Source organism: Mauremys mutica, chromosome 8 (assembly GCF_020497125.1).
Source record: "Mauremys mutica isolate MM-2020 ecotype Southern chromosome 8, ASM2049712v1, whole genome shotgun sequence".
Classification (NCBI taxonomy): Eukaryota; Metazoa; Chordata; order Testudines; family Geoemydidae; genus Mauremys; species Mauremys mutica.
The window spans coordinates 16,792,253-16,816,851 of record NC_059079.1 but is presented as its reverse complement, the minus strand read 5'-3'; the positions used below and the strand labels follow the sequence as shown (position 1 = coordinate 16,816,851).

Sequence of the window (24,599 nt, the reverse complement as noted above, 5' to 3'; positions counted from 1 at the left end):
CTTAGTCCGTGAGTAGCATTTTATCCATATTAATTTCAATGGGGTTACTTGCAGAGTAAGGTACTGCTTGCTGTGAGTAAGGATGGCAGAATCTGACTTTAGGGATCAAAATGGAACGAAGTATGTCTTGAGCAACTATGCCAGGGATCAGCAAAAATTGATATGCTTTAAATATGGGTCAAGCTAACCAAGCTGGAACATTGGAGGTCTCTTGAGACATGGGGTGAACTATTGTAGGTGGATCTCAGGGCAGGCATCACTGTACATATTTTGAGACATCAGTATTGAAAACCTGAGCTATAAGGGCCTGATCCAGTGGCCACTGAAGTCAATATCAATGGAAGGTATTCCATTGACTTCAATGAGTACTGGGTCACATGCTGAATAAGGCTGCCCTTCATGGGCTGTCTCCATCTCTGCTGTAATGCCAGTCATTTCATGGCCAAGGTTCACATCAGAAGGAACATTTTGCAACCTTCTGGCCAAGTGTAAATGCCAAGAAAAATTCTTGGCTGGCTGGACATACAGAAGGACCCTCAGGCCACTGCAGCTACTTGGACCCAACAACAGGACCCCCAGATTCCGAGCTGGAGTAACAAAGCAGTGGCAGCCTGCCCCAGTGGAGGGAACTGTTATCAACTCTGCCATTTCTTCTGGTTGGTTCCTGCATTTTACCAGCATAATCTCAGTCTGGATTGAGTTTCAGACAGTTTGACCTCATCTAAGACTCAGTCCCAGCAAGACAGTGTGGTAAATTGATTAACTTCACCAACTGGGTCTGATAGACCAGAGATGTAAAGTGTCAACTGAATACTGGAAATCCATAGCACCGCAACAGCCTCATGTACACATTGAAGAGGTGGGGATGACAAGGTATGTGAGAATCCTTGGGCCAGATGAGCAGTCACCTAAGACTACTTTCTGAGTCCTTTCAGAAAAAAGGAACGGAGACACTCAAGTACAATTTTGATCATCTATGCAAGACAACATAGTCAGTGGTATCAAAGGCAGCTGATCGGTCTCAAAGGAACAATGTGGACGCTTACTTGGTTCTTCTCTATTGCTAGTTTTACTGAACTCTGGCACTTGCACTGACCTGGGTGAAAGAAATCTGAGAAGTGCAGGGACACCCAGAGTTGTGTCAACACCACCGTCTCTAAAAAAGATAAAGGAAGATTAGAGACCAGTAATGGAAATTTTGCCATTGACTTCAGTGAGGCCTGGATTTTACCTCCAAGGTTGTTGTTGGCAAGATTATCAATATCCAGATGTGGCTTCTTGAGGAAAGGCCTACTAACCACTTCTTTACTAGAAGCTGGCACTGTTCCCACCTAAAGAGAATTGTTGACATCTCTTTAGCCTATTATTTCTCCATTAGACTTTACCAGCCAGGAAGGAGAGAGGTTGAACATGCAGGTGTTTGTCCAAAGATCTGCTAGCACCTTTGGATCCTCGGTGAGAGGAGCTGACCAAAACTTAAATAGAGAAGACACTGGCTGTGTTCCCAAAGAAACCAAAGTTCAGACTGAATTAGAACGATCTTATCCTAAAGTACAATAAAAATTTCTTGCTGTCTTGGAGTGAATAATACTCAACTCTCTTTCCAGATGGGGACATTGAGAATTTATCAAACTGTCTAATGGCTTGAAACAGGTCCACTGATTTGGACTTCATGGCTTTTTCCTTTGCTTCTTGAGTGACTGCAGTGTAAGATTTCAAAACATGTGGCTATGTGATGAGGCATGGGATTTTTACCACAGTGTTCTTGTAATTTGTCCTCACTTCAGCTGTAGACCAAGATGATCTGTGGAGTTGATGAGTCATAAACAAAGTATAATAATGTCCTGATAAGCCATCGGTAGTCATCTCTTGGTTGCATCACAATTTTCCTCAGGGTCATCTGAAACTGAACCAGCTCTGTAGCCTCAAATATTGGACCAATAAAACAGGTTCTTCATCTCAGTGGGAGTGGTGTGGCCTAAGATGATAAGGTTTAGAGGTTTGGGTTGGATAAGTGACCAAAATTTGAGATGCTCATCCAGAGCTTATCTGAACTATCCAGACTACTTGGGTCTGCATATGTGGTCCAGAAATCTTAGGAGAAACAAGTTCATTGAGTGTGCGGTGCTTCTGCTCAGGGTCAAATTGGAAATACCATGAGAACAGCCACTTGTGCATTGTTCCTGTTCCTGGCCAGAACCAAGACTGCAGAGGTGTGTGACAGTGGAAAAACAGTGCAAAAGAAAAGTTATGTGAACTTTTAAGAACTTCATAAAAGAGTCTGTCCTGGTTCAGTTAAACTTCTGGTGGGATTTGGGTTAGTGCTTATTTTGTATAGATGAGTTGCTCATCTCTGCTTCTCCATCCTCTTTCTTCACCTTTTACCCCACAAATAACTAAAGCTTAAAACAATGCACTCTCCGTGTATCTGCCAGTAGTCTAACATGAACTAGTTCCTCTTTATAACCATGAATTTATGTTTGGCCTGTTTACTCAGGTGCTAGACAGTATTTTTGGCTGCACAGATGGTTTGACTAATACTAGGCTTCTGGGTTTGACTTTTATGTTTATTTACATCTTCACGGTACAAGGCATCTGAAGAGGCATAGTGGAAAAACTATTAAGCCTAACCTTGTGCTTAGTCCGGAGACATGTGGAGCACCCACAGTTCCCACTGAGTGCAGTAGTATTGGCAGGTGTCCAGTAGGTCCTTTGGCGCTTTTCAGGATGAAGTCCTTCAATCATGTGGGTAGTAGTTTTTTTCTTCTATTAAATATAAGAAACCTACATTACTGGAGTACAGTGGTTGAGATTTTATATGCATAGAAGTCAGGAAATTCAAATTATGCATCTCCCCTACAACCATAACTAAATCCTTACATATATCACATATTTTGAGTTATTCTGCATGGTACTGATATATATTGTGCAGCGTGGCCAGTCTCCAGCCACAATTGTTCAGTGATGTGTTTTTCCCTGCTACTAGTTTTGAGGGAGAGGAATTTAGAAAAATGGGGAGGAAATGAGAGCTGCTCTGTCAAGCTGTGCACACATGTAACTTAATGGTAGAACTTTTGGTTCAAATGTTAGGTGCTCTGGGACAGTGCACCTTAGAATCATAGAATATCAGGGTTGGAAGGGACCTCAGGAGGTTATCTAGTCCAACCCCCTGCTCAAAGCAGGACCAATCCCCAGACAGATTTTTGCCCCAGATCCCTAAATGGCCCCCTCAAGGATTGAATTTACAGCCCTGGGTTTAGGAGGCCAATGCTCAAACCACTGAGCTATCCCTCCCCCCTTCACCATCCCTTCACCTTAGGGTATATGAAGTTTGAAGCTGCCAGTGTGCAGGTGGAGGGCAGAAGGAAGGATAGCACATTTTAAGCCCAAATGTTTGTTTTTGTGTGTGTGTATGTTTATATAAAATGATCATTCAAACAACCTTAACTTTACCCCTGTTATGCTACCCCTGAGAACAACCAGAAACTCTAATAACCTTTGTCCTTCCTGCACATAGGTTTATTTTAGTAGTGCCTAGGGGAACCAGGATTGTACAATGGATAGGGTTCTGGACTGAGAATCAGGAAACCTCAGTTTTATTCCCAGCTGTGTCACTGACTCATTCTTGACCGTGGCCCAGTTATTAAACCTTTCTGTGCCTCAATTTCCCAGTGTGTAAAAAGGAGAAAATAATACTTATTCACCCTTCATGAAGTGCTTTGAGGTCTTTGGATGCACATCATTATATACATACCAAGTTAGTTAGTTATTTAATAGCTTGACCCTTCTGTACAGCTATATACAGTCCATGGAAGAATTCCTAATTATCCAAATAGCATACTACATACAGCTATGCCACATGTAGCCACTTGCACAAGCGTTAAAGAGATACACTTGGTATATCTGCTGATGCCCCCTACATAAACCAGTGCTTATGTAGACCATAAGCATAGTCTGGGGGACAACATCCTCTTGCAGACCTGGGATGACCAGCAGTGAATCCAGAGCTTTTGCATGAAGAAAACTACACTTCTGGAGCTCTGTGAGCAGCTTGCTCCAACCCTCCAGCATAAAGACGTGTGTCTGAGGGCAGCCATGCCGCCCCAGAAACGAGTTGCTATAGCTATCTGGAAGCTGGCTACCCCTGATTGCTACAGGTCTGTTGCCACCGGTTTGGTGCTGGAAGATCAGTACACTCAGCCACAAAGTTGACCTACCACAGCTGGAGCTGGATGCACCCGGGCAATAGAAGTTAGAGATGCTTTGTGTTGCCTCAATAGGGACTTGCATGGGCCAGTGGAAGAGGAGGGAATAGTAGCTTTTATGAATGTGCTTGTGGGGGACAGGGGTTGATTGGCTTGAGAGGGGTTTCAGAGCTTGGGGGGTTGATTGCCATGTAATATACTTATTAATGACCTGACCATTTACGGTATCAAATGGGGGTTAGAGGAAGGCTGATTCACAGTATGAATTGATGTAGGGAAGTGATTGATGTATGGATTGATGTAACTAATTGTACTGAGAAACAGTGTTGGTATACAAATTCCCAATTGTCCCTGATCATGTGTTCACCTTTATTATCTGAAATTCACATTGTAAGAGGTGATGCAGTGATTGCAATACACTTTATAAACAATTATTAGAAAAGTACAACATTAACCCCTTGCCAGGCAGACCAGCTGCCATTTCCACACCAAAACACCAGTAACAACAGAACCTCAAAAAAAGTGCATGAACAAATGCAACCCGTCTATAAGTCAGAGCCACTACTGTTTCATGTCCCCGGCCCCCATTCTCCTTTCCATTCCTTCCATGTTTGCTGTCTGCTTGGGACCAGGGGAGGAGAGTGGAGGCATCCAAGGGGAGGGGGTCAGTATGGAAGACTGCATGGGACACAGTTGGCCTGCCCAGCTGCTCATGAGGTCTGACTGCGTGGACCACCCAGGCATGGAGTTGTCCAAGATTTTCCTGGACTGCATCCCAGGGTACCATGCAGGGGACTCGGGCTGTGGTGTAGGTGCAACAGGAGCCAGTGGTCTTTTGACCATTAGTGATAGCAGCTGCTCCAGTAGTTCTTTCTGCTGAGCTCTGGCATCCTCCCTTAGCTGCCATTCCTGTTCCAGGAAGTGCCTGCTCCCACGCCGAAACCTTGTCCTCAAGCTGCGTGGCCAGCCTGAGTCTTTCCCCTCTCCTCTTGCCCATGCCTTTCCTCTCGCTGTCAGTCCCTCTGTCTTTGGTACTGGGCCTGCTTGTTGGCCCTGTCCAGAACTTCAACCACAAGTTCATCATGGAAACGCTTCCTCTTGGAACGGTCTGTAAAGGTGCATCGGCCCAGGCTTCTGCTGCAGTGTGGGGGAGCTGTGAAGGTGCTGCAGGCTGTAGAGGGCAGAGGGCCTTGGAATAGGACAAGACACACAGACTTAGTGTCAGTGCAGAAAAAAATCCTTGTGGAATTTCAAGGACGTGAAATGTTACTGTTGAAAACTGAACTTCAGTGTATTGTGAGAGGGCAGCTTCAGACCACAGAAGCTCCCTGGACACAGCCGCGTTCATCACAGTGAAAGAAGTGCAGAGACAATGGTAAGTTAAAAATCACAGCTGCTTTTTATTTTCCTAAAAATTGCAAAACAGATTTGTAAATGGAACACATTTCCACAGTCCGTGGCTCCCTCAGTTCACTGTTTTCAGGCGGCATGTTACAGCTACGCCGCTGAGTGGTTACTGAGTAGCGTCCTTACAGGCATGGCAACGTAAGGCTATTATTTTTAACAAACAGGAAAGATCTGTGCCTTTCCAGTAAAAATTCACTTTTCAAGGCTTTTTTTACTGTTTGCATTTCCCAGTTGCCATTTTCAATTCCACATGGTGGAAGTGGACGGGTAGGCTGGGGGGACAGCAAGACGCTGGCATTAATCCATCAGCAGCAGATATATGTTGCCAGCCAGGGCTTGTAATAACTTTTGCATTGGTTCATAGAATGGAAATCCCTCCCATTTCTGTATTAATAAACATACCAGGCTCTGGGGCCGCTTCTGTTTCTGATGCCAGTTCCACAGTGGACTGTTCCTTGTGGGGGAGTGAGGGGAGGCGCGCGGAGGAGAGCATCAAAAAGTGGCTCAGAGTACAGCCCTGGGATATGCTGCAGCTGCTCCTGTGGCAAAGCTTCCTCTGGGACTGGTGTCAGCAGCAGAGTCACTTCACCAACTTCATTCGGCACCTGGTGCTGGCTCCCATCAGTTCCCATGCTGGATTCTGGGGCCAGCAGATCGCCATCCTTGCTAACCAGGTCATCATGCAGCACCGTTGGCTCTGTGCTTAGTGTACTGCCCAGCACCTCGTCAAATGCCTCATAAAATGGGCATGATGTCTGTGAGTTGCCCGAGGTGCAGTTCTGGTCCCTGGTTTTCTGGTACGTGGTCCTGAGCTGCTTAATTTGTTCCCTGTACGGGTTACCAGTCCAGTAAATTCCCAACACTGCCAGCTTCTTTGCTATTGGTACTCTTACTGCTGTCCACTGTTTTGTTGGCCTCGCACCTGATATTAACCACAATCTGGTTGTGCACCCGCAACCGTGAAGCAGGGTGCTTTGCGGAGGACTGCTTCTGGTCAGTCTCCATTGCAAACACAGAAGGTTCTCCAAAGGTGTGTTTGCAGCTCAGCGGTTAGAAAAAAACCAGGAAGAATTAAACACTAAATTAAACACTGACTTGCTGAGCTGCTGCACTACAGCAAGGGGGCTTGCTTCCATTTCCGTTAAGTCGCTTGGTGATTCTTGAGGACAGAGGAAGTTGGCCCATGGGATTGTGGGATACTTTTGGTGGACTCCCAGGACCTGAGTCTGGGGGAGGGTGTCTACATTGCAAAGCAATAGTGTTTGAGCCCTGGGTCCCAGTTTGACTTGAGCTCAAACCCTCCATCCTCATGTGGTTCTAGGACCCTGTGTCTGAGCCTGAGTCCAAGATAGAAGAGGGATTTAGGCTCGAGCCTGAGTCTGAACCTGGGCTTACATTGCAGTGTAGGCATACTCTGTGGGTGTTGACAGTGGGTCCAGCTTATGTCCCCCCAAAAACCCTTAGCAAGGTGGAGTTTGCATATGCATTTAAAAAAACGAGTTGGTGTGCACTGCTGGAAGGCACTCAGATACTATGATGAGACGTGTGGTGTAAGAACCTATACAGAACAGGATATAGTGCCGAATAGACCAACAGAGGCAGGTAGCTTTCATTTTGGAGACTTTTCCGTTTGAGAATGACTTTTCCGTTTGGGAACGTACTTTGTATTAAAATGAATGGCTCCTCATACTGTGAGGAGTCATTCATTTTAATTCAGAGTACGTTCCCTATCTAGGTTATAACAATTTTCAGGTCAGGCACGTTTTTGGGCCTACACTATCTGGTCATGTAGGGGTATGGAACACTATTCATTTTGGAGATCGCATGCTGTCAAGCCACGTGTTGGAATCTGCCATTTATGGTGCTGTGGTTGGGGCAAGTTCTACAGACCTTACACAAGTAAAACTCCTTCGGGGAGCTGGGGAAAAGACTACAGGATTTAGTGCATAGCAAACAAATCCAATTTATTCTTCAGTATAAGTCCCTGGGACTCTTTGAGGAGGAAGAGTAGATTATGTTTTGCATTCCCGAGAGAAGACATTTACATGGAGACAGTGTTAGCTTTTATGGGGGTGTTCTTCACAGTTTATACTGATTTAGCAACTGTATTTGCATTCCCCAGGGTAAATGAGTTCTGTGTGTCTCTTGAGACAAAGAGTGACCTTTGGTGGTTAGTCCAGATTTGTGGGTAATCAAAGAGAAAGTGACAGACCACCAGTAATAAAATGTGAGATTTACTTCTGAGTTAAACTAATGAATTTCCAGCTCTTACTGAAAATGTGGTAGAAGCAATGTCAGTGATACTATAATGATTAGCATAATATACATACCAGGAGGTGTGAAAATTAGCTTCATGCTGTATGTTGGTTAAGACTAACTGCAATCTGGCAATAGGCCAAGCTGCTGTTTTAGTTGAAAGGTCAATCTGGGGGAGGGATAGCTCAGTGATTTGATCATTGGCCTGCTAAACTCAGGGTTGTGAGTTCCATTCTTGGGGGGGCGGGTATTTAGGGATCTGGGGCAAAATCAGTACTCAGTCCTGCTAGTGAAGGCACAGGGCTGGACTCCATGACTTTTCAGGGTCCCTTCCCGTTCTATGAGATAGGTATATCTCCATATATTAAAAGTGCAGTAGAAAATAAGACTTGCTTTTGATTTTTCTCATTAAAAACTCTCCCATGGCTTGGCTTCTCTTAGGTTCCACTTACGGAAGCTGTGGATCCAGTGGATTTGGAAGATTACCTTATTACTCATCCGCTTACAATGGATTCTGGTCCTTTGAGGGACTTGCTTGAATTTCCTCCAGATGATATTGAAGTTGTGTATAGTCCTCGAGAATGTAGGACTCTTGTGTCAGCTGTACCTGAAGAGAGGTAAGGTGCAGAAAACTGCAGGCCTGACCTGCAAACACATGTAAACACATGTATCTTTTCATATGGAAGTGGACCCCATTGAGTTCAAAGGAGCTGCTTGGGGTAAAGTGTTTGCGAGGTGGGCGCCAAATTTTTCTTTTGTAATAACTTCTTCCATATGTATGAAAAAGGTTGTATTTTAATATATTATGAAGTGAAAAGTCAATGTGTCATTAGAAAAATCAAGTTTTTGTGATTTGAAGAGATTATCTTATTCTTTTACAGTGAAATGGACCCTCATGTGAGGGATTGTGTAAGAAGTTACACAGAAGATTGGGCAATTGTGAACAGAAAGTAAGTTACAATGTGATATTTATCATTTTGATTTAAGGTCTTGATCTTTCAAGGTGGATTCTGGTATGAGCAAACTGGATAATAACTACAGACCTACATTTCAAAAGTGACTAGGATTTTGGGTGCCTCTCCATATTTGGCTTCCTTAACCAAGTGAAGTGGATGCTCAACATGTTCTGAAAATCAGGCCCTTCTAAGGTATCTGATGTTCCATGCCCAGAATCGGAAGCACCAGAAATCCATTAGTCACTTTTGAAAATTTAGGCCATTATCATCAGTGATAACTTCCTTTAGGTATTGGACGGAAGGAAAAAATTAGGGAATATAAACATGTAGGTGAAATCTCTCTCTCTCTCTCACTCACTCTCTCGGCATCAGTTTCTTACAAAAAGAAAATAGGTTCGGGAAGGTTTAGTGTACACTTTTGGTGGGTGAGCATCTCCGTAGTAAAGGTGTCTAAAGTAATAATCATGTGTGCTCAAAGAGGTTTTGCAGGTGTACATTACTTTAAAAATGCTCAGTAATATTTAACCTCTACCAACATTTACATAATGCTCTGACTTAACGGTTTAGAGCCTGTGCATAAGTTGATTGATTTATGCAAATCAATATTATTAACTCACAGTGTTTGTAAGCAAATAGTCTAGTCTCCGGCAGCATAACCCACATAGCCAGCAGACATGCATCACTACATTTAACAAAGGTTTTCATTGTTTCCAAATGCGCTTGTCTAAATGATGCCCTCTCCATGTGGGTGCACCAGAGAGGTAAAGAGTGCAATGAGTGTAAATGAGTACTACCCCACTCATACAGGGAGCAAGCAAGTCTGACTCCCAACACTGAGTGTGCTGAATAGACATAGCCACTGGAGGTTAGTAGGACAAAATTAGGTGTGTCTGTTTGGGGTGAGGATGAGGCTTGGCTCTCACTCCCACCCTGTGGACCAAGGTGGCTGCCCTGAGGAACGCGCTCCCTGTACAGATTAGCATGCCGAGTGCCCAAGAGACAGTGTATCTTTCAAAGGCATAACGTCTCCAACCTCTGCCATGGAAGTGGTGGGCCTCCTCCCCCTCCTCGGCACAACTCAGTCTTGCTAGAGGCATGACTGAGCCCTTTGAGACCAGCAGTAGCACAGACAAAATTACCCTCCCGGATTGTGGTCCAGCTGATGCATTCTAGCCACCAACTGCTGGAGGTAACCTATTCCCTCCCCCACCCCGCCCCCCATCCCCTGCAGAGGGTATGACCTATAGCCAGAGCAAAGTGGTGGTGGGGCCTTGGAAGGTGGCCAGCTGCCCACATTAAGGGCCTAATCCTACAAGTGTGGAGCAGCTTCTGGAAGTGCTGAGTGCACCCAGTTCCCCTTAGCAGTTAAGGGTGCTCTGCACCTCCAGGAACTGATAGGAATCTTGCAGATTGACCCCTCAGTGCAGTCCCTACAGTGCAGATGAAACACTGGTGGGAGACAGTGGGTGTCTTGCCTGAATAAGGACTGCAGGGTTGTGTGTGAAGCAGAAGAATCTGACTGCTCAGTTGGGAAGGACAGAGTTTAAATCCCAAAGTATGGTTGCTTGCTCTATGGGTTGTCAGCGTTGTGACTGCTGCAGTGGCAGCTTGCTGTACGTGAAGAGAGGCAGTAGTAGACTTGCTCGTAAGCAGTTCCTTCATGTCAGTGGTTAGAATGGCATTGACTAGCTTTGGTTGGAGCTAAATCCAGCCCTTCTTATCTAGATTAGAAGAATGCTATAAAAAGAGGCTTTTGGCCTGTCTCCCCTGTGATCCTGTGGAACATAACTGGGGAGAAATCCCTTATTCCAATATCTTTGTTTGCAGTTCTCTGTGCCCAGCGCATTTAGTGGGCACATGGTTATCTTGAGTGAGTGCTCTGATTGTGCTGGAAACAGTAAACCCATTTTCTCTAATTATCTGAGAAAACAATAGGTTTTCCTAATGCTGATCTTTGCAATAATTTGCTACCCTACCCTGGAGGCAGCTATCCTAGAAAGCATTGCATGAAGCTATGATTAAAACAAATTTTACTTTTATCAGCTAAGCAGTGATTGAAATGTAATACTTTTGAGTCTTTGCTTTGCACATTCAGATAATCCAGATAAAACACTGTGTAGCTGACTGATAAATCGTAATAGTACCAGGGCCCGTATTATTCAAATTTCATTGGAATTTGAGGTCACATAGCATATTACTCAGCACTTCATAGGATCAGACCTGAATTTGGCCCATAGCTTTCAAGATATCCATGTTTTCCCTAGCCTGGTTATCTGTGTCCCCGATAGAACCCCAAAGGCTGTTCATCCCCACACTTTTAGCCAGTTTAACCCACTCCACCTTTGGGTCCAGCTTTACAATCACCATATTTTTCACCCAGGTTATTTGGGCCTACATAGGATTTCCTTTCAAAGCTAGTCAGTACTGTTTGTATGTTAATGGAGTCATATTGCTGTGGAGTGACATGAATCATTCCCAGTCCAATGCTGAGCAAGAAGTGACTGAGAATGGGAAATAAACCTGGGTCTTCCACACAACACCACATCATCACAAGCTTACTGTTAAGGATGACAACAAATATGTCTGGGAGTGATTTATAATTTAAAATGGTGCTGTGCTTATTATGTGCAATTATGCTTATTAGGGGATGGGGTTGAGAAGGATAAAAATTACTTTAAATATTCTGTTTTGAATAGATATCACAAACTGGGAACCGGATTTAATCCCAACACATTAGACAAACAGAAAGAGAGGCAAAAAGGGCTCCCAAAACAGATCTTCGAGTCGGATGAGGCTCCAGATGGCAGCAGTTACCAAGATGAACAAGTAATGTGCCTTAAAACCCTGCCATGTAAAAGCTACTTGATAGCCATGTTTTAAAAATACGACTCCTTCCCTATTGCATTATTAATTACATTTAATTTGTTAAATCTCAGGATGACCTTAAAAGGCGTTCAATGTCAATAGATGATACTCCACGGGGCAGCTGGGCATGCAGTATTTTTGATCTGAAGAACTCCCTTCCTGATGCTCTTCTTTCAAACCTACTTGACCGAACTCCAAATGAGGAAATTGACCATCAAAATGATGACCAGAGGAAGTCAAACAGACACAAGGAGCTTTTTGCATTGCATCCAGCACCAGATGAGGTATTTTGAGTGAACGTGGAGTGAACTAGTCTAGAAAGAAAACATAGGGAATAAGTGGAATGTAGGACCAAGTCAAATTACCATGGATGTAAAGTACTAAGGAAATAAGATCATCTCAATTTAATTTCCATAAAACTGTATTCCAATTTGCCTGAAGTAGCATATGTTTTGAGCATGTGAACTAGCCAAGGATATTACTTTCCAAAGACCCTTTTTCTTTATAGATCTCCAGTCCCCTATTATGTAGATACCCTAAATTAAATCCCTTAGCTCTTATTTATAGTCACAGTGAATGCAACATGCAGTTAAGTCTTGAGGATTAAATTGTTACTTATGTTTTAGAAGAAAAAAATCTGAACCTGGATTAGCTTTTTAATGATACGATTGGAGTGCAGCAATGACCCGTGTGTAAATGACTGCTTCTGTGACAAATTCCAGGAGGAGCCTATCGAACGGCTTTGTGTCCCAGAAGTACCCAAAGAACATTTTGGTCAGAGACTTCTTGTGAAGTGTTTGTCTCTTAAGTAAGTATTATTTTAATATAGGGTCAGATTCAGCTGTTATACCAATGTTTACCGGGAGTAACTCCATTGATTACACCTTACTTAAAGGGACTCAGTTAAGATTGTTCTTAGGCTTAAAAAGGCATGTATTGTATTGTCATTAGTTATGCAAAATTATGGAACTCATATCAGCCAATTTTATGTGTCAAACCTTTGTGGTAAGTGTGTGAAACAGAAAACTCTCATGTTTCCCTGGCTCACTGTACATCCATTGTAGACAAATCTGTGGATGTGCCCTAACACCTATCATGAGCCCACACATGCTCAATTTGTCACATTGGGCCTTGGAGTAAGTCAGACATTTTGTTTTTTGCCCTGTAGCAAAGGTTGTGTCTTTTTTTGGTTTTTTTTTTTTAAATAATCATAATGAAAACATTGCTGCAGATTTTTAAGATAAGGCTTTACAGTGTGAGACAACTGGCAGGGTTATGTGAAGGTTTAGGCTCAACAACCTTGACTTTGTGTCACTTTAAAAGCTAAGTCTTTATACACTTAGCAAGCTTTATCTGGAGGAATAGAAACCTGTTAAACAAGTTTAATGAAGTGAAGCTCCTGAATATAGGGTTACCTGCAGCTGGATCATTGCCTATAACTCTTCTCTAATAACACAAGGTAAAATTTTACTGTTATTCCCTTAGAGAAATAAAGTACAAAACTGATTTTCCACACTGCTGTATTCCTCTTCTGTGTCCTCAGTTAGGTCAAGCCTTCTTGTTAGAGAGCTCCAGTTAGACTACATTGCCCCTCATAACTGAGACATATGTGGGACTTACCTCCTGCAGGTAAAACACTTCGGGACCTGATATAGCCTTAGAGATGAGCTGATATTTCAGCCTTTTATTTTACTGTGTGATGTCATGAGCTAGAACAACATAATATGCCATAGCAGTGAAGCTGCCTCTCCAAAAATAGCTGTATTTAGTGGAAATAAATTACATTTTAGAAATTAATGAGTTCTGCTATTTGAGTTTATCCTTTGTATATTAGTAAATTTATAGCATATCTATCAAAAGCATAGTTGCCCCTAATACAGAGATTATTTGTACTTTGTGCTACTGTTTGTTATTTTTATGGCACCCAAAATTGTGCTAGCTGCTTCATGGTAGAGAGAGAGAGACATATGGGGCTTGCCCCAATGAGCTTACTGTCTAAAGCAACACGTCATTTAATGAATGGTGGCAAACAAACAGCAGAGACGGGGTGGATGAGGAAGGACAGGGGTAACAGCAATTTAAAAAAATATTCAAGCAGGACTGTAACCTGGGACCATTGTCAGGCTGAACCAGACAGACCTTATTGCAAATGTAGGGAAAATTACCTTTCCTATGATCCAATCCAAGACATTCCACTCCTCGTTGTTAGGAGCAGTGCAGAACTGTCAAGTTCAGATGCTTATGTTATGTATGATTCTTACAGAGAAACGATGCTGCATATGGAGCTTTAGGGGCTTTTTCCTGCAAGGTGCTGTGTGTCTCCCATGAGCTGCTGAACATGCTCCATCCCCATTTGCCTCATTCTGTTTATATAGCTCTCAGTACTGTGGTATGTGAGTGCTTCCGAATCTTTTAACATATTTAGCTTCACACCCCATTTTACAGAGGAGGAACTGAGGCACATAGTGACTAAATGACTTGCCCAATGTGTCACAGGAAGTCTGTGACAGAGCAGGGAATTGAACCCAGTTTTTTCTCAATCCCAGGGTAGTGCCCTAGCCACTTGGTCATCATTCCTTTCACTAGGAGCTGAGGCTACTTAGGTCTCCCAAGAGATGCTCTCTGATACCAGAATCCAGATTGCTGCTTATCTACTACAATATGCCTTTGCTCTTGGGACCATTCGTTCGTTTCAAAAGCATATACCCCAGCAAATCAGACAGGTTCTGAAATGGCACACTGAGTCTAACTAGAGAAGTGAACAATTACACAACAGTAACTAACTTGAACAATCATTTGCTCTATTTCCTTGCCAATTATTTTTCACATATTTGTGTTGTGAATACTCAACTGCCTTGACTGCTTGGCCATACAGCAAAGTCATAACTTTGAATAGTGGCATCAAACTTGTCATTGGAATGAATGTAATTTCATCAATGGAGTATCATGACACCTCTGATGAAAGATGGACACTTGATTATTATTCACACCCATGATTATTTGCACTTTGTTAGATTCTTTAATCCAGGGATTTCAAAGATGCCATCAAATATAATAATATAATATATTATAATAATATCATATAATACCATCTCTAATAATAGATGGTATATATTACATATTATATATTTACAAATACAAACTACCATAAGGTAGGTGCTATTTTCCTCTATTTTACAGATGGGAGGTTATCAGCCCAGAGAAATTAAGTGACTTGTCCAAGACCACATGTTCAGTCAGAGCTGGATCTGGGAATAAGAGGTGTAGGTGGCAAATTCTCATGGAAGAAAAAAATTCAGCTGCCAAGAGTTTGAAAAAAAAATGATGCAAATCCTTAGAAAAATTGTTTTTAGTTTTCTAATCAGCCATAGAGCCAGTCAGGAAATTTAGCCAAAAATGTTTCCATTGAAAATAGGAAATTTTTTCAGATGAAAATGGTTGTAAGAAATTCTACCAATTCTAGGTTAGATGTTCTGAGTCCCAGTCTCCTGCTCCAACCACTAGACATACAGCAGCCCCTCCATATATCTTTTGAAAAAAAAATATCTTTTGATAATACGCAAGCGTGGCAAGAAAAGCTATACAAAGAATAAGTGATAGATTAATTTCTGTTTGAAAGTTTTCCCCAGCATGAAAGAGATCCCAACGGGACCAGATTCTTTTTACAGCCCGTGTGTTCAACCAAAGACAGAATTTGACTCTAAAACATCCATCTTTACTGTGCAAGCAATAGATGATTGAACTATTTTTGTGTGTTTTTTGCAGGCAGGCTGGGAGGGCCAGGTGGGTTATTTCCTGGGAAGGGCACAATTCTAGTCTGTGCTGATTAGAAGGGATAGTGTTTCAAAGTGTGTCTCGATCATCAAACTGGTATTATAATATGCTGTGATACCAATAAATAAAAGTCTTCGGGCTGATTTCATACTTTGAAACAAAGTCAGCATTCAGTCTGATCACACTCTTCAGAAACACAAACCAAAAGGCAAGCATTGCAAACAAAACATCGAGCCAGATAGGAGCCAGCAAATAAGCCAGCCCTGCTTCCCTCTATCTAAAAGGTAAAGGGTTATTAGACTGTCCATACAGCTCTATGTGGTACCTCTACTGTGCTATATTTAGTCTTTTGAGAATATTCCTCTTTGGGAATATACAGCCCTGTTCCCAGATGTCCTTCTAATGAAGAGTGAGCCTCGTCCCTTTGATTTTTATCCTTGTAATTATCTATTTTTGCTGTATACAGAAACATGCACTTAACATTTTTTTAAAGAAGATTTCTGTTTATTTAGTTGTCAACAGTAATTGGAAACCAAAACACAGAAACCAAAACCCAAGATCTTACTTCTAACAGTTCCTCTTTCAGGAAAGTCAGGGACACTTCCTGATAACTAGTGTTGGAAAGTGACAGTGTCACTTTCAAAAGAGCTTGACATTGTCAATGAACAGTTTTGATTATGTCTAAGTGTACAGGGAATTCTCATCACAGAAGCTAAGGTTCCTCCATTACCATTGGTCCAGCTATATCAGTTAATCATTTGCTTTTCTTCCAGGAAACCACTAGACTGCTTTCCTTAGCTTCCAATAGCACCAGTAGAAGATAACCAAATAAATATCTTGAGTTTAGGATTCTGATCCTACGCCACTGCAAATCAACGAGACCAGGATCAGCCCCTGGAATTCTTCCCTTATCAGTTGCTCCTAGGAAAGAGAAATAGTCTAGTTTTCATTGCCTGCTGACAGCTGTTTCAGATGCCACTTGTGTATCTTTTCCTGAAATGCGAACTGAGGAAGAGAGAGAGAGAGAAGCCTGACAAAAAAGGATACTATTAAGTTTCATATATCCAGTAGTGAGACTGAGCTAATGCTGGCGGCTGTCTAGTAACACCTTTTTGGTAGCCCCATGAGTGTCTGCAGAATTTGTTTTCATGTGAAAGAATTCTGTAATAAGATTCTGGTCCTTTTTGGGTATGTCTCCACAGCAAAGAAAAACCTGCAGCTTGGGCTGTGGAGCTGTTTCATTGCTGTGTATACTTCTGGGCCCTGGCTGGAGCCTGGGTTCTAGGACCCTGCGAGGTTTTTGGTTTTGAGTCAAACTCAAGTCAAATCAATTTATTTATTTGTCTCTTCCCTTAAAGATTTGAAATTGAAATTGAACCCATTTTTGCAAGTTTGGCTTTGTATGATGTTAAAGAAAAGAAAAAGGTATGTAGTTATTTTTTACTTACACGGTGACATGTTTGTGTATGGAGCATTAAAGATATGTGTCCAAAGAACTTAAGGTTGAAGGCCCTAATCCTGCAAATACTTTCTACCATGAAGCCAATGGGACTACTTATGATAGGAAGTATAGTAAAGTATAGATTTCAGTTGCACTACTCATGTATTTAAACATGTACATTTTGCAGGCTCAGGATCCAAGTTAAAGTATTACAGAAATTTCAAAAAGGTGCATTCTCTCTGTCTTTAATGACACATCAGTTCAAACATACATGATTTTCTAAAAATATGCAAGCAACTTAAATCTGAATACCTGTAAAGGGACGCTGTCAGCTAGTTTCAGGTTCAAAATGTTTGAATGGAAAACTTAAACTAAAAAAATGATTTTTTACAAAATATAAATATATTTTTTAACCTCCCCCCCCTTTTTTTGTTGTTGTTGTTGAGTGATTCAAACATTGCCCTGGCATGTTGTCAATCCAAATAACATTTTGCTAGTGCATGAGAATAGGAAACTGACTAGAAACAAAACTGACCAGTCTGTTTTTGTAGTTCAAGTTGAGTGAAATGCAAAGTGAATGGAGTGTAAGTAGTGAGAAGTAAACTAGATTTTGAAAATTCTTTTGGTTTTCATAATCCAAGATATTGTTAGTAACCAAGGTAAAGATATTTTTGAAAATAAAGTATGTATCTTATTTTGACACTGTCCCTTCAATGCTTGAATGTCTCAAATAGTCTTTTAAATGTGAGTAGGTCGACTTTGTGAACTTGGCTTAATTTTTCAGTCACATTTCACAGGCCAGTTTTGATCATCTTTTCATTTCAGTCATTTTCTTACATGTGGTATGTTCTTGAAGTGGCTTTAGTGACCTCTGCTGTTGATAATGGCATGTTACTCCTTTTGGCATTGGAATCTTACTACGGTCACTAGTATTTGGTGTCTCTGGAATGTTTCAGTGTATTAAGGTTACTCAGCCCCGTGCCATGCTATTTTTGTGTTTCAGCCTAGCCTGGGGAAACTACTCTTATAGATAATTTCTTTCTCTGACACTTTGAAACTGTTGTAAGAGTTAATCAAGGGATCTGAACTATATTTGAGAGAGGTACAGTAGGTTTTATAAGTAACTTACATTTTTCTTTTCTTTCTGCTTTCCTTTCCCCCCTATTGTCTGCCTTTATGAAACTGATTATTTTGGACTTCAGACAATACGGATTGGTAGTGTTGTTTGCTAAATAAGTGATATCAACAGGGGCCATTGTGCAGTCTTTTTTCAGTAATGTTTTTTCAGTAATGTAACAAACATCTAGAGGTAGCTAACATCTCCCTTAGATTTCAGAGAACTTCTACTTTGATTTAAACTCTGAACAAATGAAAGGAATGCTGCGTCCTCATGTCCCACCTGCTGCCATTACCACTCTGGCCAGATCAGCCATCTTTTCTATTACTTATCCCTCTCAGGATGTCTTTCTGGTAATAAAGGTAAGAAGGGGTGCGTGTGTGTGTGTGTGTGTAATGTCATTGTTCCTTTTTTATTTTAAATAAAAAAACCTAGGACCTGTAGACCACACAGACCTGTGACTCAAATGTATTGAGGCAGATTTTGTCCCTTTGTGATAGTCATGGGGTGTTCCCATAGGAGCGCCTAAGAATTTGACTAATTTCAAATGGTCTTTTTATGTTAAACATTTTTATATCAGACACTCTCTAATGGAGAAGTAGGCTGGTTTTAATATTGAAAACCCTAGAAAACAGCCTAGTGCATAGCTGCTTTTTAGGAACTGCTATTTTCTGTGAAAGGAAACAGTTTGATGGAGCGTTAAAATGATAGAGAAGCTACTGGGTAAAATTTTAAAAAGATGCATATTCAAGTACCATATTCAAAAGTGACCTAGGGCCAGATTTTCAAAGATATTTAGGCACCTAAAGATGTAGATAGGCACCTAGGAGCGTTTTCAAAACCATCTTATCAGGAGACTCCCACTGAAGTTCTACTGAGCTGCAGATAGCTAGATACTTAGGTGTTGCTGCGCTTGGTGTTGCTATGCCTAACTGATTTCGGAGCCTAAATCTCATTTTGAAAAGTGGGAGCCTTAGACACTTGGGAGCCTAAATCCAATTTACAGTTAATTAAATAGAATTTTGTAACTATGATCTAAGTAGGAAGTGTGCCGATAATGTTGCATTTCATCCCACGATTCTATTTCCATTTTTTGCCTAGTTAATGTATCATTTTAACAGTTTCTTCTTTCACGCACAGTTGAAAGGGAGAGTTTCCTTAAATAGACTTCAAAGTTATCATTCACAGAGGCTTCAGTATTCTAAAAAGTATTGTGATTTGGTATTGAGTGTATATTTGAGATATTAATGCATTTCATTCATAGTTACTTACACAATGAAACGGCGTATATGTTAACGAATGTATCCTAATATGCTGTCCATAGCAGACTTTACAAAAGCAAATATAAGATGCAAAAAACTAAAAAGGTAAACAAATTGAAACAACCATGGTGGTCGATACACAATATCACTAGTGCCCAGGGAAAGCTAGATCAAAGTACTTGTCTCTAATCCTTTTATCTTAAATACCAAATGTTTTGAAACCTTTCCCTCTCTGCTGTTCCTCAGGGAAACGTATCTCCAACCATTATGCAAAAAACCCCAAAACAAAACAAAAAACCCCCTTCTATTTCTAGTTTACGGAACTTTTTTCCATAAACTCAGATTTCTGTACGTCGGGTTTACATAACTCGGGGAGCATCTATATAGGGCTCTATCTTCAAACCTGGCCAGTAATTGAAAGAACAGTATATGTCATGTAAGATACCTAAGTACCAGATCTGTGAGCATGATCAGGTAGATAAACATCTAAATTATATACATTGCACCTACTTTTTATTGGCACCTGCAAAATTGTGGGCCCCTGGAGGGAGGCTGGGATAAGGCCAGGTGGAAAATTAGACCCATAAAATGTAGTGTTGGTAACTTCAGGAATAAGATGTGTGAAGATAAAGAACATTATTCCTCCTCTCATGTGGCTAGAAGAACACCCCAATGGGAGGGACATTCATCACCTAGCTGGCTGAAATTGGGAATTGGATAAGTTCTCTACCTCAATCCCAGCATGAATTCTTCCCCATTAGAGAAAAGAGAATGTGACACACCCTTTCTATTTGCAGCCATTGGTTACATCACCCTAGAGCAAGCTATGTTTTAAAAATTGATTCTGAATGTATGAACAGATAGATTAAGCTTTTGGAAGTAAGTTAATATGGTGGCTCAGCCAAAATTGTCCCAAGAAAGATCAAGGAGTTTGGTAGTTTAGGTCATATTCTGATCCCAGATTTTGCCACACGTGTCATTGCACATCTTGTAAAATCAGGATCTGCATTTGTACAGTAGCTGATTTTTACAAGATGAGAGGCAGAGATATACACCATATAACTGAGATCAGGATCTAACCAGAAGAGCTTGTGATTGCACACAAGGGCTTGTAAACCCAGTGAGGTAAGCACAACTGGTAGCCATTTATTTAACAATGGTATTTTGATTTTTATTACGTGATAATAATAAATAAGCTAGAAAAATAGCTTGCCTTGTCAGTTGAATTTTCACATAGGTGTTAGCTTTGTTATGTAGTATGAAATCACTAGCTATGCACCTGAACATTTCTAACTAACCATCCTAGCTAATCTGGGCATGCAAAGGATGATGGTAAATATTCTTCTTTATTATTTGTATTATGGTACCACCTAGAAGCCCTGGTCATGGGCCAGGCCTCATTGTGCTAGGCGCTGTACAAACACAGAACAAAAAGATGCCCCCAAAGAGCTGACAGTCTAAGTAATGGCAAGTATGCAATGCTTAGCTTGTGAAGGCAGGGGTGCTTTTTAAACCAATTGATATGTCCCCACCTGTCTTCACTGCTCATTTGTGTGATCCACCTGTTTGGTATTTCAGGCTCTTTGGGCAAGGACAGTAATTTTCTATATCTTTGTACTGGGCCTTGCATAATGAGACACCGGTCTGGTTGAGAACTTTAGGTGCTACTGCGATACAGATAAAATAACATTGAGAAGAACCAAATTCAGAAGAATCATGAAGTAAGAATCTGACACTTAACTCTTTAAAAGCCCTTGGCAAGCAGCTAAACTTTCAGAAGGCTGGAATTTGCACCTTCATTTTTGCACTTGCAATTGAATTGTGGGTGAAAATTGGGTTACTCACACTTCCGACTATCTGGCCAAGGAGCATGTTCTTTGATTTACACCTACAGTTAAATATGCAGGTGCAAAAGGGAAACAAGCTTCAGCTCTTTTGAATATATATTCTTCTGAACATATCTAAGCTACACAGAGTTTTCAATTAATTTGCCATTCCCTGATAAATACTTGTCCCTGTCCTCACTAACACCCATTGTTTCTTCACAGCTGGAAAAAGTATTACAGCAGGGGGATATTGGCGAATGCGCAGAGCCCTATATGATTTTTAAAGAAGCTGATGCGGCAAAGGTAAGCATTTTTGGAAGTTTAGAGGAAATGTTGGCACTGATACTTCTGAAGATATTGAAGTTTAATCATTTATATTTTAATTAAAATTACTAAGACCTTATTTCCCTTTACTGTGGGTTTGTTCCGGTTCCTGCTATTCCTGTTATTAAAACAATACCTTTAACTAGGAATCTTGTCAAATTCTAAAAGGGAATTATAAAATAATCCCAATATCACAGCTGCTGGGGAGTTCCCCTGCTAGCGTTGGAATTGTGGTGCTTTTACAACCATGTTTTCCAGTTTTCTTACAATATTTTCCTCTCTTCTGATGTTGTGTGTAAGATCCACCCACACATTGGGGGGAAACTGACTATCATGAAACAAACTGTAATCCCAGTGCTCCTGTTGTGTGTACAAAGTAGCCAACTGAACAAAAAGAGACAATGTATATTTTTGTCTCTAATCTTTTTTTAGTGATGTGTAATGAAGCGCAGCAAAAGGCTTGGCCTCTTGGGCCACACTTCCAGTTGAATTCCTATCTCCCCTCCCTTGCTTCTCTCCTGTATAACCAGATTCTTTACTGTGGAAACCCTAGCTACACTGCAGAAGACTTGGAACTGCAGTTTTCATAGCTCAGAAGAATACCATAATTTTTACTAAACTCTGAGCTGTTAAAGTGGTGGTTGTGCAAGCCTGGATATGGTAAATGACTGCGGATCAGAGGCTAGAAGGGAGTGCATTGATTTTGCTGGCTTTCAGGAACAGACAGGAAAACCAGTAGCATCTAAGAGACAGCCTGTGCTATGGCATTTCTTTGCTCTTGTCCTTTGTAGGTTACACCAAGATCAGCAATGGCTATAGAATGGGAAATCGCCATTTTATCTTTAGAAGAGCTACAGTTTAGAGCTGTAAAACTTTACCCAAGCTCAGTCAGTTTTTGTACAATTTAATTTAAAAAAATGATTTCACAGCCATCTTAAGAAAGACCTCTCCTGATCTAATGGAATATAGAATGAGGTGGTGCATGGCATCTTCTCTTGCTTATCATTTAATTTACTTCTGATTTCCTGAATGAGCATTGCAGATGAAGTGAAAAGCAAAAGGAAATGGTGAAGCCTGGACAGGGGCGGCTCCAGGCCCCAGCACGCCAAGACGTCGCTGTGGAGGGTCCACCGGAGCCGTGGGACCGGCGACCGGCAGAGCGCCCCCCGCGGCGTGCCACCATGCTTGGGGCGGCGAAATGGCTAGAGCCGCCCCTGAGCCTGGATGCACCATAAAATGGATGTTCTGCCTGCATGTGATCCTCAAATCTGTCACCATACATTTTCCAAGAGCTAAGAGTACAAACCTCTGGTTGCTAACTAAATTCTACTTCAGTTCTGCCTGCCTAAAATTCCTTCATAGTTCCAGATGGCAAAGTTGATATTCGCTTTCTCTTCTGGACTTTTATGCAATGATGCTTCCTAAGCGTTCAGATACCATGGTGATGGGTGCGTTTCTGTGATGAGTGAAGTGACCCTGCATGTATATTGTACTTTGGAATCAGTGAGACAGGTGCTTTGGGAATTTTGGGCAAGAGGTGTTTGGAAGGCCTCGTTGCAGCAAGGCACCTAAGCACATGTCTAATTTGAAGCATGTGAGATTTCCATGGAAGTTGAAGGACTACTCATGTTGTTAAAGTCGTCCCTTGATGAATCGGGACCTGCATGTTAAAGGCACAGGACTGGGAGACAGGAAGCCTGAATTCTATTTCGGGCTCCACCACAGACTCTATATGACCATGGGCAAGTCCCTTTAATCGCTTTCTGCCTCAGTTTCCCCATGTGTAAAATGGGTATAAAGACAGTGACCTCCTGTGTAAAGCACTTTGGGATCTACTAATGAAAAGTGCTATATAAAAGGTAGATGGTATTATTATTATTTTAGGGTTTTATGCTGCTCCTGTCACCATAGTATCACCTCATAAAATGAATAGCAATAATGAAATCCCTAGTGGACTTCCTGGAGTATAATTTAGCTGCCTTGTGAGGGCAGAGGGCCAAGTGATTTGAACTGGCAATTTCTGGAAGCTTAGGAACATTAAATCAGCTGCTCCTTTAGACCATCACTGCTCTACAGGATGGGAGTGTTCTGAGGCTAAATTCTTTACTGTTTGTAAAGCACTTGGGAATACTTGGATAGATGGTGCTACAGAAGTGCAAAGTATTAGTATTATCGTTATTTATTTATTATATTAGAGATCGGTGTAAAAGTAATCATCATTATTACTTTGCATGGACAAAGCACCCAGAAACATCTTTGATAAACAGAGGCTGGCTCCCCTTTCCTTTTTTTTTTTTTTTTTTTGGTAATCAGTTGGAATTAATGTTTTGTTTGCAGAATAAGGAGAAACTGGAAAAGTTGAAAAGCCAAGCAGAACAGTTTTGCCAAAGATTAGGCAAATATCGAATGCCTTTTGCCTGGACAGCCATTCATTTAATGAACATAGTCAGCAGTGCTGGAAGTTTGGAGAGAGATTCTACAGAAGTAGAAATTGGCACAGGAGGTACAGTATATCCTGCATTTTCATAAGGGAATATGTGCCTGAGCTAAATCTCATTGAAGTCAATAAGAGTCTTTCTATTTACTTCAATGGGCTTTAGATCAGCTCTATATCCACTGCTCTTTCCTTTTATCAGCTTGTTTCCCCCTTCACCCCCTACCTTCCTTTCCCACCCCCCGCGGCTTTGTAACAGTCCTGGAAAAGGGTTGAAATAAAAAGGACAAGGCTGTGGTAACAAATAGGTTTATCTTTCAAGAATTTTACAAGCAAACCATCTGTTATATGCTATTTATACCCAGGCTGCTAAGACTGAAGAGCCTTGTAGGCTGATGAACATTTTCCAAAGGAGTGGATTAATCTTTGTGAACCACACAGCTCATCTGAAACTGCTCTTCAGCATCCCCAAAACTGCCAACTTCATCATCTTTCAGCACAAGAGAAATACATAAATCTCCACACAATAAAGACTTTTATAATAGCAATAAGGCACTGGGGTGAGGTTGCTATGAAAGGAGCAGAGGTATTCAGCTGTGCTTCATAGCTTCCTGATGCCTCAGGAGTGTGATTGTCTTAGCATAACCACCTCTTCTATCATGCTTATTGCATAATTTTTGAATGCAGCCGTTATCTTTCTGTGTAGGAAATCTGCTTGAAACAAATGTAGTT

The 24,599-nt window shown here is 41.4% G+C and overlaps 1 protein-coding gene across 4 annotated transcripts in view; it reads left to right on the top strand.

Annotated features, from left to right (window-relative positions):
- Nucleotides 1-24,599, top strand: part of DOCK7 (dedicator of cytokinesis 7) — a 144,806-nt gene that overhangs the window by 25,963 nt on the left and 94,244 nt on the right. For all 4 annotated transcript variants that reach the window (XM_045026751.1, XM_045026750.1, XM_045026749.1 and 1 more), the window contains exons 3-11: nt 8,310-8,485; nt 8,750-8,818; nt 11,521-11,650; nt 11,761-11,973; nt 12,412-12,497; nt 16,822-16,888; nt 18,234-18,383; nt 21,332-21,412; nt 23,771-23,936. In XM_045026751.1, the coding sequence (XP_044882686.1) occupies nt 8,310-8,485; nt 8,750-8,818; nt 11,521-11,650; nt 11,761-11,973; nt 12,412-12,497; nt 16,822-16,888; nt 18,234-18,383; nt 21,332-21,412; nt 23,771-23,936 (1,138 nt within the window). The remainder of the gene's footprint in view (nt 1-8,309; nt 8,486-8,749; nt 8,819-11,520; nt 11,651-11,760; nt 11,974-12,411; nt 12,498-16,821; nt 16,889-18,233; nt 18,384-21,331; nt 21,413-23,770; nt 23,937-24,599) is intronic.